Source organism: Panthera onca, chromosome E1 (genome assembly GCF_046562875.1).
Source record: "Panthera onca isolate mPanOnc1 chromosome E1, mPanOnc1 haplotype 2, whole genome shotgun sequence".
NCBI classification, from domain to species: domain Eukaryota; kingdom Metazoa; phylum Chordata; class Mammalia; order Carnivora; family Felidae; genus Panthera; species Panthera onca.
Genome location: NC_138352.1, coordinates 9,489,723 through 9,508,551, shown reverse-complemented (window position 1 = coordinate 9,508,551; position 18,829 = coordinate 9,489,723). Strand labels below are relative to the sequence as shown.

At 59.0% G+C, this 18,829-nt stretch overlaps 2 protein-coding genes across 3 annotated transcripts; one reads left to right on the top strand and one right to left on the bottom strand.

Moving 5' to 3' along the window:
* Positions 1–3,974: 3,974 nt before the first annotated feature.
* GPR142 (G protein-coupled receptor 142) lies at positions 3,975–9,131 on the bottom strand. 2 transcript variants are annotated; one of them, XM_060645511.3, is made up of 3 exons: positions 8,985–9,131; positions 7,978–8,136; positions 3,975–7,075 (listed from the first exon to the last, which is right to left on the bottom strand). In XM_060645511.3, exons 1-3 carry the CDS (start codon positions 9,007–9,009, stop codon positions 6,204–6,206), a joined length of 1,056 nt encoding a protein of 351 aa, XP_060501494.1. In that variant the 5' UTR covers positions 9,010–9,131; the 3' UTR covers positions 3,975–6,203. The 2 variants fall into 2 exon arrangements, with proteins under 2 accessions (XP_060501494.1, XP_060501495.1); XM_060645512.3 differs by having other exon boundaries at positions 3,975–6,938.
* Positions 9,132–14,008: 4,877 nt separating this feature from the next.
* BTBD17 (BTB domain containing 17) lies at positions 14,009–18,621 on the top strand. The gene is made up of 3 exons (XM_060645510.3): positions 14,009–14,180; positions 15,643–15,919; positions 17,281–18,621. Exons 1-3 carry the CDS (start codon positions 14,096–14,098, stop codon positions 18,353–18,355), a joined length of 1,437 nt encoding a protein of 478 aa, XP_060501493.3. The 5' UTR covers positions 14,009–14,095; the 3' UTR covers positions 18,356–18,621.
* Positions 18,622–18,829: the final 208 nt, after the last annotated feature.

The window sequence follows — 18,829 nt, the reverse complement described above, 5'->3', positions numbered from 1 at the left end:
CCAGTGATAAACAGGCCCGATCCGAGCTCTGCCTCCCCCACTGACTAGTTGTGTGTTCTTTGGGCAAACTGCTTGACCTCTTTGACCCTCAGTGTGCCCATCTATAAAATGGACATCATAATTCCTGCCTCGTAGTGTTACCATGAGGATTCTACAAGACGGTGCCTGCGAAACACTAAGCCTGGAGCCTGGAATGTGGGAAATGCTCAGAAGATGCTACGTGTTGTACAAGGTGCTGCAAGTAATACCCTGAGGTTGGAAATGACTTTCCCAAGGTCATGCAGGCCACTGGTGTCAGAGAAGGGCCAGCTGTCTTCATTGTTTGTAGAGAGGGCACTCTGGGGAAGGAATTTGGGTTAGTTGCCTCCATGTGAGTTTGTGGCACCGAAAATTCTAGAAAGGTGGTGCCCCCTGGTCAGGAGAACCAAGACAGACAAAAACCAGTAACGACTGGCATGTCTTGGTGGCAGACAATCCCTGGATCTTTCTGGAAGGGCCTGTCGCTCGCTCTGGCGAACCGAGAGCCCATCCCTCTGCCGGGTGGGGAAGGGCCAGCGGCAGGTGCAGGTGCCCCAGGCGAGTGTCAGTGGTCAGTTCTAGGACAAGTTGGGGGCCCTCTGGGATCTGGCTGAGTGGCTCCATTCATGGGGGAAGATGACAGGGTTACCCTCTGTCATCTTGGGTGACAGATGATCCTGGGGCTGGGACCCTGAGATCTGCCAAATTCCCCATGGGTCCCAGGAAGGTGCAGACACCCCACTGGGAAACTAACAAATGAACCAACAAAACATGGTCCCCATGACCAATCATCCCAGAGGTCCAGAGATTTGGAAGACCAGATCCCCTTGGTGCACACGCGGAGTCTGGATACTTGGGAATCAGCATCCCTATCCCCGCCCCCCCCCAACCGTATTCCCTCCTTGACTTCACTCTCCCTCTGGGTGGGGAGCCCTTGGAGGCACTCTTCTGCCCCAGCCCCGGCCTCATGAAGTCTGCGGGTCTGCCGAATGCAGCGCCAGCACGGTGCTCATGGCCATCTTGCCACCTGCAGTCAGCCGGGTGGGCGCTCGGACCAGCAGGGACACCTTGGCACAGATACACAGTTCCTGCATCCCCAGGCCCCAGGGCCACTTCAGCAGGTTGTCGAAGGAGCCCTCCCAGCAGCCCTGCCCATCGATCCCAGCCTTGTTCCCCAACAATCCTCCCACGTCCCTGGGAGACTGGGTGACTCTGTCCTCCCACAGAAAAAGAGCAACGCCCTCCCCACCGGGGCCTCGAACGCCCTCCATGAGACCACAGCCTCCCATTCCAAACCAACTCACACATCCCTGCCCCCTTCAACTAGAGGACCCTCTCCCCTTCCACTCTCCCATCCCCACAGCACCCACTCACCCACCCCCAGCCTCCGAGAGGTGCTGAGGGAATCAGGGGCTGCAGTTCCCCCGGGGCATCTTGGCATTCCTAGCCCTGCCTGCTAAATATACATCTAGGCAAGTCCCGGAAGGAAACACCACAGACCAGTTAACTCTTTCACCTCCAGCAGCCACGAGAGGGCAGAGATGGGGTGGTGCCCAAGGAGCCTCTGCCCAGCTTAGCTGGAGGGCAGGAGAACGTCCCCTCACAGCAGCCAGAGGGATGGGATCTTAGAGCCAGGCTCCAGGGGGACCTATAGGAAGGAGACCACCCGTGCCTTCACCGCCCCCTCATGCTCCTGCCCAGAAGGTGATAAAGGAGGGCGGGGATGGGGGGTTCCTTTGCTCAAATCTCATGGTGGCTTGGGGCTAAGTCAGGCCCTAACCCACTCAGCTCTCCTTTTACAGAGAAGATGAGGGAGTGCATGGCAGGAAGCCCACCTTCTCCCCGGCACAGGGGCTAGGGGGTCCCCCTTCCAGGCTACTTGAACAGAGAGGTGTGAAGGCCTGGGAGTGGCCCCAGACAGGAGGCAGTGGGAGTCCCGTGGAAGGCTGGCCCTGGATCAGCCTCCACCTTCCCTTCTTCCCTAAATGGTGGGCAAACACCCCAGCATGGCACCCTCAGCCTAGGTCTGCCTTTCCACCTGCCCCCGAGCCTCACCAGGCCGTCCTAGCTAGGAATGGGGGGCTGCAGGCTGGCGAGCTCAGTGGGGTGGGGACTAAGGTGGGCCGGCCATAGACTCTCCCTTCTGCTTTGTGGCCAGAGGAGGAGCTCTGGAGCAGCTCTAGGGAAGGTTCCAGCCATGGATGGAACCACCCCGGGTCCCACCTCTGCTCATGACTCATGGCGGGGTTTGGCAGTCTCCCTCCCTCCTCACCTCCCCGGCCCCTTTCCCTCCATCCTTGTCATGTGGGGCCACTGCCAAGGCTCAAACTCCCTTGGATGTCCAAGTGGCTGCCACCAGCCAGGACCCACTGGCCAGGGGGTGGGTCCAGGTGGAACTGGACTAGGGTGGGGTGGGTGGGACCCCAGGGGCACTGATCAAGGCCCTGGGGCTCTGAACTCAGGCAAACTCTCCCTGCCCCACCCCCCTCCCCCCAGCGGAGAAGGCAGTTCTGCTGAATCTGAGGCCAGCGGGAGGGGCTGGCTGGACCCTGCCATGGAGGGTGGAGGGAGGAGGCCAATGAAAGGGCCCTTCACACAGTGCCACGCACAGGAAGCCATCCCAGCCTCCAGAATGATCTGAGAAAACTACAGTGACCCGTGGGCTGCCTGGACTAACCAACCCCAGCGTGGCAGCTGGCGTGGCTTCAGGGTGGAAGAGAGTGACAAGAGGAACAGCTGGTCCCTCCCACCCCACCACTCCTTGCTGGCTCTGGGCCCCAAGGCAGGCGCGCTTTCCTTGCAGTATCTTGGCTCTTCCTCTAAATCTGATTTCAAGCCCTGCCTGAGGGTTTCCATCCAGCCGGTCCTGCAGCGCCCCCTGCTGTCTGAGTCCGTAGCGACAGGCAAATGTTCCTCCCCGGAACTCTAGCTTCACCATTGACAACGGAGGCAGGCATGGGGAAAGCCCCCACCCCCAAGACTCCCGTGTCCCAGACCATCCCTTGTTCCTGCCGGCACGTCTACAACCTGGCCGACCAAAGGGCTCAAGGCTTAATTCAGTAAGTCTTGCTCTCTGGGGGGGCCCCTCCCCAGCCTGGTTGCGGAAAACAACAGGTCCTCCAAGAAGCCTCTCTCCTTGTTCCCAATCCCCACCCCGGGAGGACGGGGACAGCCGTGCTCCCCATTTACCCAACCAGCGGGTCTCCTTTTTTGGATGGAAAGGCAAAGGGGAAAGGGCAGTGGAACCCTTCAAGGGGAAAGCTCCAGGGTGCCGGAAATGAATCCGCAGAGGCAGCGCAGGGGCTGGGGGAGCGAGCGTGCCCGGGGAGTCCCGGGTGCTGACACCCACGTGGGAGAACCCGGCGAGCGAGTGCAGGTAGCAGGGAATGGTGGGCTATGCTGGAAAGCTGTGCAAGCATCTGAGCCCTGGAGACAGGACAGGAAGCTCTGTTGGCCACAGAAGCAACAACGGGGACCCAGGAAACCTGGGCCACAGCACATGTGCTCTCCTGCCTGAGAACCAGGGAAAAGGGTGGGGGGCAGCGTCTCAATCAAGAGTAGGAATCTAAGGAGAGCTTTTCTGAACTAAAAGGTACTCTCAGGGGCGCCTGGGTGGCTCAGTCGGTTGGGCGGCCGACTTTGGCTCAGGTCATGATCTCACGGTTTGTGGGTTCAAGCCCCGCGTCGGGCTCTGGGCTGACGGCTCGGAGCCTGGAACCCGCTTTGGATTCTGTGTCTCCCTCTCTCTCTGCCCCTCCCCTGCTCACGCTGTGTCTCTTTCTCTCAAAAATAAATAAACATTAAAAAATGTGTGGAATTGAAACAATCTACAGCTGACTCCGGGAGACGAAGGTATTTCTGCGGATGGGTTGGCGAAGAAGAGAAAGGGGGGCACCTCGCCACTGCTAGGAGCCGGTGAGAGTTGATAATCAAGATGCACAAAGGAAGCTGCGTAACAATACTTCCATTTACATTTCGGCGAAGGGCTCTTGGTTTTGTTAAAGGTTACAAACGTGGTTAAAAGGGACTGTTGTCTAATACATCTTATTCGGAAAATATGACAGTGGGTCCCAAATCCGGTAAGTCCAGGACCAAGAAGTTATGTGATGCAAAGCATCCCCGACGCTGCCCTTCTCCTAATCTGCTGCACCCGGGAGGAGCAGGAACAGGACCAGGAATCCGCAGCCGCTCTCGTTACCAGCCGAGGGCCCTGAGCCACATCCTTTAACCTCCCCGTGCTCCCGCTTCCTCAGTCTGTTAAGACGGTTACCACTCAGGGGCCATTCGGAAAAACTGATGTTGCCCCCCTCCCCGTGGGTACACCTGGGGTCGTGTGAGTATTAACACCCTGGGGGGGGGCGCCTGGGTGGCTCAGTCGGTTCAGCGTCCAACTTCGGCTCAGGTCATAATCTCACAGTCCGCACCCAGGAGGCGCTTGCGGGGGAGCCCTCGGTGCCCTATGCGCACCCAGGGGCAGCCCGGGCCGTGCTGTGCCAGCAGTGGTGGAGCTTGTGGGTCCCCACTCATCTCTCTGAAGGACCACTCATCTCTTGTGGGACCAGAGGTGTCAGAATTCAGAGGGACCAGAGGGACCAGAATTCAGAACTTTTCAGAACAGAGAAAGATCATGCGTGGCCTGTCCTCTGCGTTGGGTGTAACCACACCCCCAGAGAGTCTGCAGGGAACCCCGGCATCAACACCCCATCACCCTGCGTCAGGTCAGGTCAGGTCAGGTTTTGCCACCAAATGTGTCTGGGGCGCCTGGGGGGCTCGGCTGGTGGAGCGTCCAACTTCGGCTCAGGTCATGATCTCGCGGTTCGTGAGTTCGAGCCCCACGTTGGGCTCTGTGTTGACAGCTCAGAGCCTGGAGCCTGCTTCAGATTCTGTGACTCCCTCTCTCTCTGCCCCTGCCCCGTGTGTGCTCTCTCTCTCAAAAGTAGATAAATAAACTTAAAAAAATAGAATTACGGATAAAGTTTAGAATTAGGGATAAAAGCTGAAGAGCCTGCCTTTTTCCCCTTTGGGTGTGGCTGAGAGTCCCCTCCTGGACACTTGTTCTGGGGAGAAGAGGAAAGAGGGAAAGTTGAGCATTTATTCTGCACTGATGGCATGCATTTCTGGCTCTTTCGCCTCGGCCACGCCACTAAGGGGTTGAGTGCAGGCGGGCCCCAGCCTGGACCTCCCATTCGGGGGAAAGGTCAGCTCAGCCAGACTGACTAGAAAGCAGAAAGCAGCCGCTAATGTGTTTACCCAAAGCCTGGAGCAGGTGGGAGGTGCATCTGCTAATCTCTCCCAGCTGCCTTTCCCAGAGCCCAGGAGAGGCTGGGAGGGGCGGGCAGAGCCCCAGGGACCCAATCCGCTGGGCCATCTCCTCCCTCCCCATAATGGAGAAAGAGGCCTTCCTCCGAGTGGAATGGGTTAGATCCTCCCTTCCCATCCTCCTGCCCCTGGGCTGAGAGGGCACTTCCTTTCTCATCACCAACAATGAAAACCCTAGGCTATTCTGGGCCCCTGAACCTATTCTGGCTCCAGGGCAGGGAGTTAAGTGGAATCCAACCAGGATGCTTGAAACTCAAGGGGTTCTGTCGCCCCAGGGCTGGGACATCTAATCTGCTTTAAGATCATCCCCTTTCCCAAGCAAAACGTTTGGTTCCCCCAGCCAGAATATGCTGGAATCCTGCAGATAACTTCCTTCCACCCTGGCCACTGGAAGCCAGAGAAGTGATTGACTCGGGGAGGGAGATATAGGCTCTGGGGGAGAGGGGTGGGGGTGGTGGTGGCTGGAAACCATTCATACCTGTCTGTCCATCCGTCCGTCCATCCATCCATCCATCCATCCATCCATCCATCTTGCCTTTCATTCACTCATCCAATCAATGTCAATCTAGCCTTCATAACGTGCCAGGTGAAATGTCCCTTACAAAGGAATGCCAAGGCAGCTGACACTATCAGCCTGTGCCTGGCAGAGCCCTCTCCTTGTCCCAAGAAGTGGGAGTTGCTGGTGAAGCTAATGGGAAAGCTGGAAAAATTGTACCCCCTGCACCCGGGGAGCTGCCCTCACAGGAAGGAGCCTTTCCCCGACCCCTAGTTGCAAAGTAGGGTGTCACAGTTTTGTGCACACACCACAAAGGCAGCAGTATATCTGGCCCTGAGCCACACCCGAGCACCCTGGCTGGGCCCCTTCTCTACAATTCTGCCCCTTTGGGAATTCCCGGGGGCTTTAGCACAGGTTCCACCACCATGCCCTCTGGCTGTGACCCCAGGATGCAGGGCAGGTGGGCATCATGGATGACCTCTCGGATGGTGGCCCGGAAAGTCTTGCTGACAAAGCAGTAGAGGCTGAAGTTGACTGCTGTGTTGAGCATGGCCGCCATGTTGGCCACATCCAAGGCCAGGTGGACCCTCCAGTCCCGGTGGACAGGGGCCACATACAGGTGGTAGAGCATGACAAAGATCCGGGGTGCCCAAAGGAGGGTGAAGAGCGTGGTGACGCCCAGGAGGATAGCTGTACCCTTGCCCACCCGGGGCCGCAGCCCACTCTGGCTCCTCCTCCGCAGCCGGCAGATGATGGCCGAGTTGGTGACCAGGAAAACGCCACAAGGGATGAAGTAGACGATGAGACAGTGAGCCCACTTGAGGGCCTCATCCATCATGCTGGGGGGGTCCGCGTCCCTCCACACATCCAGCCACCAGTAGAAGGGGATGCCGGTCAGCAGGGCAGCACCGAGGACAGCGACAATGGCTTGGCGGGTCCGGCCTGGGGATGAGGTGGCCCGGTGGTGCAGGGGATGGCACAGGGCGCTGTACCGGTCGACCGTGAGCAGGACAGCAATCCAGACAGAGGCATGGTTGGCAGCAAACTCCAGGATGTTGGCCGTGCGCACCACAGCCCGGGGCACCTCCCGGGCCAGCACAGCGCCCTGCAGGAGGAAACCCACGAACACGATGACCACCTGGGTGACGATATCCGAGACTGTGAGCGCCAGAAGGTAGTAGTAGGAGGGCTTCCTGGTCCTGGCGGCCAGCCGGGCCAAGGCCACTGTGGTCAGGAGGTTGACTGATGGCGACAGAGGTCACAGGGGGCAGAGGACAGAGGTGTTAGAAGGGCTACTAAGACCATGTTTCCAAGGTGTTATTATCTCCCTCTCCACCTGCCTGCTTGCCCAGACTTCCTTTTTCCTCTTTCCGGGTCCTTCTTAAAACTCACTTTAGGGCACCTGGGTGGCTCAGTCGGTTAAGTGTCTGACTCTTGATCTTGGCTCGGGTCATGATCTCATGGTTCATGAGTTTGAGCCCCACATCGGGCTGTGTGCTGACAGCAGAGTCTGCCTGGGATTCTCTCTCTCTCTCCCTCTCTCTTTCTGTCCCTCCTGTGCTTGTGCTCTAGGTCTCTCTCAAAATACATAAACTAAAAACAAAACAAAGTAAAACCTCACTTTATCAGAGAGGCTAACCAGATCAGTCCTGCCCTATCCATCCATACACCACGGCCCATTGACTTCACCCCAGGGCAAGGCCTCTGCCTTCCACACGGGCAGGGGTGGGTAATTCCCCAAGGTGGAGACCTCCTGTTCTTTCTTACATCCACTTCCCTACCTGCCCCCCGCTTTGCTGCTCTCAGAAGCGGTGGAAGGCACGGGAAGCTTTTGACTGAGTTGAGGGCAGTCCTACATGAACTTAGTCATCCTACAGCAGTGCCCACTCCTGGGTACAGAAAAGACTGTCCCTTCTGGTGAAACCTTGGCTTTAGCCATTAAGCACCCCAAATCCTGGCCCTTCATTTTTTAGTCCCCACTGTGCTTTGCTCCCCAACGAGCCAAATCACCATATAGAGTCAAAGGGTATCCTGAGAGTCCATGATCCTGGGTCTCAGGGGTCCACACAGAGGTTGGGTACTCATCGAAGGAGGAGCCCCATTTCTGCCCACCCCCAACTTCCAGACCCCAGCTTCCCACTCACCAGGCAGCCCCAGGCCCAGCAGGATGCTGTAGTAGATGACAGGGATGACACCAGCCACACATGGGGACCTCTCCGGGATTTCTGGCCAATGGCCTTCCAACTCCTGGCTTGGCCCACTGCCATTGGCTGGGGGCCCCAGGGTGGCTTGAGGCTGGCCAGCTAGGGAGGGTGGAAGGATGAAGTTAGAGCCTTAGATTTCTCTCTGCAGCCTGACCCCGACCCTGAGATCTTTATTCACCCCTACTCTGTGCAGACGCCCCCAGCTAGGCCCAGCCAAATGGCAATCCCAATTGCCAGGCCCATCCCACCCCACCCCTTGGTGGCCTGGCTCCCCCATTAGAGGGAAGAAGTCCTCTATGGCGTTTCTTGCTCCCATGGATGCTGTTTCTCGATTGCATGTCTCAAGGTGCATTTTCTGCCTGGAAGGCAGGGCCCAGGAACAGGCTGTGCGGCACAGAAGGGTGGGGGTGGGGCACCTTTTGAAAATACACGTTCCAGGGCCTTGCTCCTGGGGGTCTGAGCCAGGGGGTCGGGAGTGGGGCTCAGGCAGCTATAATTCTAGTGAGCACCCTGGGTGATTCTCATTGACGGTGACTCAACAGCCACACCCCTCCCACCACCAAGGAGTGACATTACTGGAAGGAGCAGCCCCCATCATAGGCTGGCACTATTGGAGCTGGGGCGGCCCTAGTTTCCAGATAGGGAAACTGAGTCCAGAGGAGTAAGGTGACCACATAGTCTGGTCCTTGCTCCCCTCAGCCCACACTGTAGGTCTTTAGGTTTCATGGTCCAGCTTTTGATTTCCTATGGAGGCACCCCTCCAGTGGTTCCCCCCCCCCACAACCCCCGCCTCCCCTCCCACTACCCCTCCCCTGCAGCTAAACCTAGTTTCCCCGCCTACCACACTCAGCGCGTTTTGGATCAGCTTCAAGCTTCTAGATTCCTCACCTGTTCTTCACCTGCCGGCCACTGTCCTCTCCCTTCCTGGCCTGTTCTGGATACTTTACCTGCCTCTCGCCCCTCAAGCGTCATGCTCCTGGGTCCTGAGTCCTATGTCACCTCCTGGATTTTGGCGGGGGGATCCCCGCAGCTTCCGGCATCACCAGCTTTCCAAGGGGTGGTTTGTCCCACGATTCTTCCTGCGGCACTGAGACCTAGCTGGTCAATACAGAGAGGTCGGTGGTGGGAGGAGGGAGGAGGAGGAAGGAAAGGGTGGGGCTGAGGCTCTGGGGGCGGGGGGAGGGAATGAGTCTATACAGTGGATGCCTCTGAGAGCAAACTGGGAACCCCCAGGGTTCAGGCAGGGAAGGGGTCAGGCTGGGAGGGAGGCCTTGAGGAGGGGGCTGGATTGGGGCTCTAGATAGGCTGCCTCATGGTCCATGGCACTCTGGGGCCGGGGGAGGGGGGCGGTGAGGATTTCAGGGCAGAAGGAAGGATTCCATCTTCAGGGCTGGGGGGACCGCTACAGGGCAGGAAGGGGTGAGGCCACCATGGGCAGGGCCCAGATCTAGAAAGGGGCCTTATGGGCCCCGTTTGAAGGGGTCAGTCCAGCAGCGACAGCAGGCAGTGGGACCAGGAAGAGGCTGTCTGGGGGCCACTGGCCTGGAAGGATGGCAGGAAGCCGTGTGCAGTGATGACAGTGGCCACTCAGGGAAACCCAGACCCAGTGGCCCCCACAAGCTGTTGTTTTTCCAGCCTCGGTGAAACAGATCATCCCGCCCCACCCCCGCCCCAGGAATATCAGTCACTGGCAAACAAACACCAGCAGGTGCAGCGAGCGCTCTGGAGAGGCTGGAATCTGTGCCCACGGGCTCCCCCCCGCCACCCCCTTCGGGTAGTGACCAGTGCAGCCCCGGGTGGGCACCAGGGACAAACGTGTGCATTGACAGAGAGGAGAGCTGAGGCCAAGCCTGGAATCACTTCCCCTGCCCGCCTCTGGGAATGCAGCGGTGCTGGCTTCTGGGCTTCCTAAGTTAGCTCCCACATCTGGGGCTGAGAGGCCACCTGGACCCTTGTCCCCACTTCTACCTTCACATCCACTCTGGGCTATCACAGGGGACTTGCTGCCCCCTGGTGGCCGTGTCCTGACCCTGCAGGCCTCCAGAGAGTCCACTGGCTTCCGCCAGGATCTCTGGGGGGCAAAGCAGGACCAGAGCATGTGCCGCCCACTCAGGTCCCGAGGCCTTGTCCCAGCCCCTAGCTCCAGAGAATGCCAGAAGCACAGATAGTTCCCTAAGCCACCACCTCCCTGCCCCACGAGGCTATGGGTGAACAAGGAGCTGCTTACAGTCAAGTTGAAAAGACCAAAGACCAACATGTGTGAGGGCCTTTCATTTATTTTTTTTAATGTTTGTTTATTTTTGAGAAAGAGACAGAGCGCAAGTAGGGGAGGAGCAGAGAGAGAGAGAGGGAGATACAGAATCCAGAGCAGGCTCCAGGCTCTGAGCTGTCAGCACGGAGCCTGAAGCGGGGCTCGAACTCACGAACCGCGAGACCATGACCTGAGCTGAAGTCGGCCGCTCAACTGACTGAGCCCCCCCCACCGGGCGCCCCTGAGCACTTACTCTTGTTCCTACACTTTTCACCCTCATGGCAGCCCCACAGGCTAACTCTGGTGACCTCTGTTTGACACAAGAGGGGCCCGAGGCTCAGAGAAGTTAGGCAACTAGGCTAGGACCACAGAGCCACAAGGTGGCCGGTGGAATTTGAACTCAGGTTTGTTCCTCCCCCAGAGCTGTTCACCTGTCACTCCCTCACCGAGAAGAAATGGCGCTGGGGCAGCAAGAGGCCACTGTGAGCTCAGACTTTGTGGAGAGGGGGATGTGGTTCAGACAGAGCACTCAGACAGGGAAGGGCATTGCAGTTCAGGGGAACGGCAAGGTAGCACGTGCTGGGGGCAGGAAAACAATCTGCCACCATGACGGGAGCGCCTGGCTTCCGGGAAGCTTTCAGGAGCTTTAGGGAAAGATTCCTTCTTGTTTATTATTAGTGTGCCCCTCTGAGTACACGGTGGGGGTGGGGGTGGTTCTGGAACCTATACTCATGATCCCCTGCTCCCCAGTCTAAGTGTTTAAAGGCATCCTGGCTCCGGAAGGGAGATGTTATAGATGGAAAGGAGTCTGCCCTGTAGGTAGAGTTGGGTCTGGGGGCTCATCGCTCCGGGGTTGGGTATTACCCCCATCCAGTGTCTGATCACCCACTCTGCAGATTCAGAAAAATCATCCTGCCCCAAGCTTGCAAGAATTTTCAGTTGCTTTTACAGCCCTAGAGATTCCTTACCCAACAGGTATCATTTCTGTCTGAAACAGCTTCCCAGAAAAGACATCATAGGGTCATGGGAGGAAAAATCAAGCAGAAAAGTGGCATTGGCATCCTGGCTGACCGTGAGATCTCAGACAAGTCACTTAGGTTATAAACACTTTTTGTCTCAGGCAGGAAGTAGCACTTGTCTGGGAATTGTTGTAGCCCGTGAGCTCATCAGACTTGCTCTCAAGACATTAAGGAGTTTCCAGATTCACAGAAACCCCGTGGAAAGAAAGTGGAGTGTCTCAGATCCTCTCTCTCGATGGCTGTGTAGGGCAAATGCTCTCCTTTCTCTCTCCTGCTCCCAGATCTCACACGCTACGCACATGCGTGCATGTGTATGCACACACACCACACATACACACGCATGCACACGGCCCAGCAAGTGTCAGACTAAGAAACTGAGGACAGAGAATGGCTGTTTCTGGAAAGTCAGCTCCTTCCTTCCTTCCTTCCTTCCTTCCTTCCTTCCTTCCTTTCTTTCTTTCCTTCTTCCTTCCTTCCTTTAAAAATTTTTAAATGTTTATTTATTTTCTGAGAGAGACAGAGACAGAGTGTGAGCGGGAGGGAGGGGCAGAGAGAGAGGGAGACACAGAATCCCAAGCAGGCCCCAGGCTCCGAGCTGTCAGCACAGAACCTGACGTTGGGGCTTGAACCCATGAACTATGCAATCATGACCTGAGCTGAACTCAGACGCTTAATTGACTGAGCCACCCAGGTGCCCCTGGAAAGCCAGTTCTAAATCATTCAAGGAGGTTTAGGGGCAATGAAGTCAGTAATTGTAGGAGGTGGGGCCTCTCAGAGGTGGGGGCGGGTCGGAGGTGACTTTTCTGAGTGTTCTTGGTAATCTGGGGCCTCGCGATCCCTGTACCCTTGAAATGGCATCCGTCTAACTCTGGGAGATAAATCTTAGCTTGGGGGTGTGCGTGACAATCACCCAGCATGCTTAGAAAATACAGGTGTCCTGGCTTCTAAGTAGAGCATGGGAGATTCCCATGAACATGGGCTATGCTTCCAGAAAGACAGATGCAGCCTGGGTGAGTCTGGAGTTAAGAAACGTGTTTATGGAAAGCTGGTTTTCTGAGTAGTGGGTTCTCTTGCCCTCATCTCCTTATCGCCAATAACATTCCTGCCGAAAAGCATTGCCCGTGGAAGCAGGGATGCTCTCAGAGGCCCCGAACCCCATCACACTGAGGATCTGTCTTGCTGGGCCGGGCCGGGGAGGTGGTACAGTCCATGGGAAGGGCAGGCAGGCAGCCAAGGGTTGGTGGATCTGGATGAGGGGAGCCAGGCGTGAAGGTCAGGGCAGCCGGGAGGGGTTTCCGCTGGGCTGGATGGTTCCATCTCTGCCAACCCGGATGAGGCAGGTGCCAGACCCAATTCTTGCTCTCTCTGCGGCGCTGGAGAGGGGGTGGGGCTGTAGGAGTCTCTGTGCTGTGCCAGCCGGGAGCAGAAATCAATGCACGGAGCTGGTGCCTGGGATCCAGACCGCGAGCGAGGGCAGGCTCCACCCCCAGTCAAGGACTCAGCCTTGGGGGAAACTGAGCTGGATCTATTTGGAGCCCCCCCACTTCAGCTCATCAACCCTGAAGGAGTCCCTCCCCGGAAGAGCTGGGCCGGGCCCCACCCCGTTCCCGGAAAGGTGAGGCCTCCACAGGACACACGGACACACCCAAAGCCCTTGAGTTCTAGGCCCCACCCTCCGCTCCCTGTTCCTTTGGATTTAGAAGAGCACTCCTGTGCACCAACCCACCCAGCTCTCTGCCTCAGTTTCTCCTACACACTTGTCTGCCGTGTGTCTCCTTGGAACTCTGGGAAGGGAAAAATTACATTTGGAAGTTAGACAGAAGCAGGTAAAAGAAGCCTTCCAAGAGATGAGCCTAGAGACCGAGGCACTCAGGAAAGGTGAATTAAAGGAAGTGACAGGGCAGACAGGTGGCCACCTCAGCATCTCCAGTCCCTATGCTCAGCTTTGTGCCAGTTGGGCCGGGGGTGGGCTGTCTGCTGAGGGCCAGCCCTGCTCTGGACAGAGGGCCTCCCGTGCAGTGGTGCCCAGCCCAGGGTGCTTCTGCTGTGCCCAGCCCTGCCACCTTAGCTCACCTTGATCCTGGAGGATGATGGTCCCAGTCCCCAGGGGGCCTCTTGAAAGGCCCATCACCCTTCCCAGAGCATGCAGGGAACAGGCTTCGACAAGGAACACGAAAGTGATACGAGTTACCCCACAGGCCCCTATTCGAGACCCTTGCTCTCCTCCCTGAAGACCTAGCCCACCCCAAAATGGAAGAGGGGGAGGGATGGGGGCCCAAGCAGCTCTTCCCTCTTCTCTTCCGGGGCCTTCTTTGCAGCCCGCTCACCATGGCACTTTAGCCAAGATGCTGCCAAGCGCATTCTGGGCCAGGACGGAGACTGTGCCTGGGGATTGGGGGAGGGGACTGGGACCCTCTGGGCCAGCAGCTGCCAGAGGTCCTGGAGCCCCTTGCCTGCCCTTTGGAGAGCCTAAAACCTCCCAGGAGAGAAAGGACCAGCTCCGCTGGGTGGTAGAAGATGTGGGGGAGGGTGCCGGATCTGTCCCCCTCGGGGGCCCGCAGGCAGCACAATAGCCCCAGGCCGCCGCTCTCTGGCTTAAGTGGTTGCCTGGGCAACAGCTGGGGCCAGTTTCCACCAATCCGAAGCAGAGGCTGGGTGGGGGGAGGGAAGCTGGCCCGGAAGGGGGGTGCCATCCCCTTGTGCTGAATCCTATATAAGGAGGAGGGATGTGAGCACAGTGGTCTGGGCTTCGAGGTCCCTCCAGCGAGCTCAGGGGCGGGGCACAAAGATGCTTCGGCTGGGCTATACCAAGCCCGGGTCCTGGGCCAGCTTCTGGGCCATCCTGACCTTGGTGGGTCTGGCCACTCGAGCAGGTGAGTGGGCAGTGGGTGGGGTGAGGGTGGAGGGCAGGGAAGAGAGGCAGGACTGCTGGGCCCTAGCGGCACGAGGCCGGGAGGGGGCGGTGTCCAGCAGGCCAGGGCGATTTGATCACCGCAGACTCCGTGGAGGAGGCCGGCCTCAGAGGGAAAAATGGCAGGGCGGGCAGGCAGGGGTCTTAACGGCCAAGAAGACCTTTCCACCATCCGTTTTCCCCCAGACAAGTGGGCCCAGGCAGCGGCCGAGTGTAATGCCATCAGCATTCGGGGCCTTCATAGTGACAGCTTGGGGAGGTGGGGTTGGGAAATTAACAGCCCACCCACCTCTCACCCTCCCCTTCTCCCTCTGTTCCCCTTTCTCTGACACACAGATGCTCTGCTGTCGTGTGAGCCTTCTCTGCCATAGTCCGCATGGGCCATGGACCTGTGTGTGTGTGTGTGTGTGTGTGTGTGTGTGTGTTGGGGCAGGTGCTCATCTGCTGCTCTCAGGCACCCACCTTGTCTCCCTCTGAGTCTCCTCACACTGTTCTCTGCTTGGGGAAGCTGCTGGCTGCATTTTCTATCACTGGGTTTTCTGTAACTGAGTGCATGTCCCCATCTGACCCTCACGGCATCCCCAGAAACATGGCAGAAGGGCTGGATGGGACCGTGAGAGTCCCTTTCCAGCTGCAGCTCAACCTCTGTATTTTCTCTGGTCCCCCACAAGCCACCTCCTGCAAGTGGACTTCAGTCTCAGAGGTCAGCACCCAAGAGGGTAGCTTGGCCTGGAAAGAGCTTTTCCTCCTGCCCACAGCCTCCTCCCATGCTGCCCCTCCTGCTCAGTGCTCTGCCCACACCCCCCCCCCCCCACCCAACCCTCCCTCTGTTCCCAGCACCCTGAGCCCATCCTTCTCAAGGGCCTTTGCAGGGCTGGCTCCTTCTTGTCACTTCCTCAGGGAGCCATCCCTGATTTCTGCACCTCAAGTAGCCTTACCCTGACTCCTGTCACTTCTCTCATGTATCAAGAGTCCCAGACTACAGTGCTTATTTGTGTACGGAATGCCTGTCTAATCATCTGGTTTGTGCTTTTATCAGGAGGTGAGAGGGGTGGGGACCCAGTGGTTCCTCAACCCTTGCCTGGGGGTCTGGCATCCTGGAGATCAGTTCTGAGCATTTTTGTCCCCCACTGGTTCATGATCTCTCCCCGCGGGGAATCAACCACCCCCCTTGCAAGAGCATCATCTCAGGGTCTGCTCAGGGTCAGGTTCACAATCTTCCTCACCTAGGATGTGCCTGTGTGTGCATACACGCGTCCACAAGCTCCGTGGGCACAAACGGGCAGGCGCACGGCCTCCCCAGGCCTGCCTGCCCTCTGCCCACACCCAAGCACACACGTCTCCAGCTGGTCCCTCTGCGTCCCTAGATCGCACCCCGGGGCCCAGGTGCCTTCTCAGCCGCGCCGTGTTCCTTCCCGCTGCAGCTCAGAGAGCCGATGTTGGCGGGGAATCCACGGGCACCTCCATCAACCACTCCCAGCTGCTGCTCCAACGCCTGCAAGAGCTTCTGCGGCAGGGCAATGCCAGCGATGTGGTCCTGCGGGTGCAGGCTGCGGGCACCGACGAGGTCCGGGTCTTCCACGCCCACCGCTTGCTGCTGGGCTTGCACAGTGAGCTGTTCCGGGAGCTGCTGAGTAACCAGAGTGAGGCGGTGCTTCAGGAGCCCCGGGACTGTGCTGCCGTCTTTGACAAGTTCATCAGGTGCGGAAGGGTTAGGGGGGAGACTTCACCCCTTTCCAAGGCCCTGGCTTCTCGGCCCCTTAGCGGACACGATGTCCACCCGTCCCCCGGAGGTCATGGGGATGACAGTGCAGCCACCCCATGCATCCCTTCTCCCTCTGCCCTCTTGCAAAATGCAGCGTGACCCCCCCTGCCCTTGGCTGCAAGCTCTGTGCGTTTTGATGTCAATTACCAATGCTGGCAGAGCTGTTTCCAAACCTGGCCTTGGGAACTTTTAAAAACTGCAGATTCCCGGACCCGGCTCTGGATCACCGGCTTCAGGTCTGGGGTTGGGCCCAGCTATCATTTTTGTTTGTTTGTTTTAGAGCCTCCATGTGGTTTTTGTGTCTGGTCAGGGTTTGAAGTTCAGGGCCAGGGAGAGTAAGCCAGCTCTCTCTCCTATCTCCTGCTCCCTTCCGGTGCACTGCACAAGGGCGCCATTCACACTAGAGTCAGAGAAAGTAACCCCGTTTTAATAGTTTAGACAAGACGGCTGCAGAATTCCAGGAAATAGGAAGAGGGGTAACACAGAAGGGCAAAAGCCCCCCCCCCCCCGACCCGCCCCCAATCCCATACAGCGCCTCTGCGGACCTCTGATTGGCTAGAATTCAGTCACATGGCCACGCCCGCTGGAAGGGAGGCTGAGGAACCATCTTTTATTCCCAGAGGCAAACATGTGAGACTAAAATGCAGCGGAAAGAAGAGACAGCTGTGGGCAGTTGTCACCACAGCCCCGCAGAGCGCGTGCCAGTGGGGACCTGGCAGAAAGGGTGGCCAGGGGGATGGGAGCAGACAGCGACAGGGAGTGAGTGAGCCAGCCGGAAGACAGGAAAGATGCAGTGAGAAAGAGGAGCTTGCAAGCAAAGGGGGAGGGTAGAGGGAATTAACCCTTGTTGACGGCCTTCCCTGCAACCAGCGCCCCCCTACCCCCCGCGCCTTGTTCCTTCTCCCCACAGCTGTCACAGCGGCCCTGTTACCTGCTTTCCCAGCTGATCAGCATAAGGTTCAGGGAAGTTGAATGATTTGCCCACTTGCTAGTAGGATATGGATCTGCACCCGGCTTGTAAACCCCACAAGGGCAGGAGCCTCGTCTGTCTTGCGGCCTAGAGCGGGGGGCACCTGATAGATGCTCAGTAACGACATGCTGTTTCCATGTCCCCAGAGAAGCGTAAAGAAGAGGGGTGAAGCAGGATGGGCGAGGAGGGTCCTTGAGAGGAAGACAGGAAGCCTCAGGGTCCACTGCTCGCTTGCACCTTGCCCACACCCAGGGCCGGGTCCCCTGCGCGCGTGGGGCAGAGCCGGCCCTGCCCTGCCCGTGCCGCATCTCTACGCCTCTCCCGCAGGTACCTCTACTGCGGCGAGCTGACCGTGCTGCTGGCCCAGGCCATCCCCCTGCACAGGCTGGCCACCAAGTACGGCGTGGCGTCCCTGCAGCGCGGCGTGGCCGACTACATGCGCGCGCACCTGGCGGGCGGCGCGGGCCCGGCGGTGGGCTGGTACCACTACGCGGTGAGCACCGGGGACGAGGCCCTGCGCCAAAGCTGCCTGCAGTTCCTGGCCTGGAACCTGTCGGCCGTGGCGGGGAGCGCAGAGTGGGGCGCCGTGAGCCCCGAGCTGCTGGGGCAGCTCCTGCCACGCTCGGACCTGGTGCTGCAGGACGAGCTGGAGCTGTTCCACGCGCTGGAGACGTGGCTGGGCCGCGCCCGGCCGCCCCCCGCCGTGGCCGAGCGCGCGCTGCGAGCCATCCGCTACCCCATGATCCCGCCCGCGCAACTGTTCCAGCTGCAGGCGCGCTCGGCCGCCCTGGCGCGCCACGGCGACGCGGTGGCCGACCTCCTGCTGCAGGCCTACCAGTTCCACGCCGCCTCGCCGCTGCACTTCGCCAAGTTCTTCGACGTCAACGGCAGCGCCTTCCTGCCCCGCAACTACCTCGCGCCCGCCTGGGGCGCCCCGTGGGTCATCAACAACCCGGCCCGCGACGACCGCAGCACCAGCTTCCAGACGCAGCTGGGCCCGAGCGGCCACGACGCCGGCCGCCGGGTCACGTGGAACGTGCTCTTCTCGCCACGCTGGCTGCCGGTCAGCCTGCGGCCCGTCTACGCGGACGCCGCGGGCACCGCGCTGCCGGCCGCGCGTCCAGAGGACGGCCGGCCGCGCCTGGTGGTCACGCCGGCCAGCAGCGGCGGTGACGCGGCGGGTGTGAGCTTCCAGAAGACCGTGCTGGTGGGGGCGCGCCAGCACGGCCGCCTGCTGGTGCGCCACGCCTACAGTTTCCACCAGAGCAGCGAGGAGGCCGGTGACTTCTTGGCGCACGCAGACCTGCAGCGGCGCAACTCCGAGTACCTGGTGGAGAACGCTCTGCACCTGCACCTCATCGTCAAGCCGGTCTACCACACCCTCATCCGGACCCCCAAGTAGCCAAGCGGGCCGGGGGGTGGGGGGGGGTTGGGGGGACGCCTCTGGAGCGGGAAATAGAGGCCTGGCGTTGATGGCCTTCGGCATGTGGGAGGCGTGCCACGAATGGAGGTGCCTCCATTGGTCCCCTGGGCGGCCAGGTGCTGGTGGCCTTGGAGCTGGGGTGGCGTCCAGGGGAGGGGTGGTAGACCAGATGCTTGGTTTCAGGAGCTGATTTCACAGCTGCCTCGAAGGCAGTGCTCTTGGTTGAATAAACCAATGCTCAGCGAGCCGAGGGGATGATTGAAGTACCCAGCCCCCCGGGTAAAAACAGCCCAAGGATGGTCCCACAGGTGCAGGGTTCCCCCACCTTTCATTAGGTTTTCTCGAAGGTCCCCACCCCCACACGGAACAGGGCAGGTAAGGGCAACCAAATGGGCCAGCCTGGGAAATCTGGGGGCCTCCGGGACCCCTTGCTGGACTTTTTTTCAAGAGACT

Bases quoted from the DNA above. Each gene is read 5' to 3' on its own strand.
- BTBD17 (XM_060645510.3), top strand. From the start codon at position 14,096: ATGCTTCGGCTGGGCTATACCAAGCCCGGGTCCTGGGCCAGCTTCTGG. The intron at 14,181-15,642 runs GTGAGTGGGCAG...TTCCCGCTGCAG, and splicing joins GGGTCTGGCCACTCGAGCAG to CTCAGAGAGCCGATGTTGGC. The intron at 15,920-17,280 runs GTGCGGAAGGGT...CCTCTCCCGCAG, and splicing joins GTCTTTGACAAGTTCATCAG to GTACCTCTACTGCGGCGAGC.
- GPR142 (XM_060645511.3), bottom strand. From the start codon at position 9,009: ATGACGCTTGAGGGGCGAGAGGCAG. The intron at 8,137-8,984 runs GTAAAGTATCCA...CACCCTCCCTAG, and splicing joins GCTTGAGGGGCGAGAGGCAG to CTGGCCAGCCTCAAGCCACC. The intron at 7,076-7,977 runs GTGAGTGGGAAG...TGTCGCCATCAG, and splicing joins GCTGGGCCTGGGGCTGCCTG to TCAACCTCCTGACCACAGTG.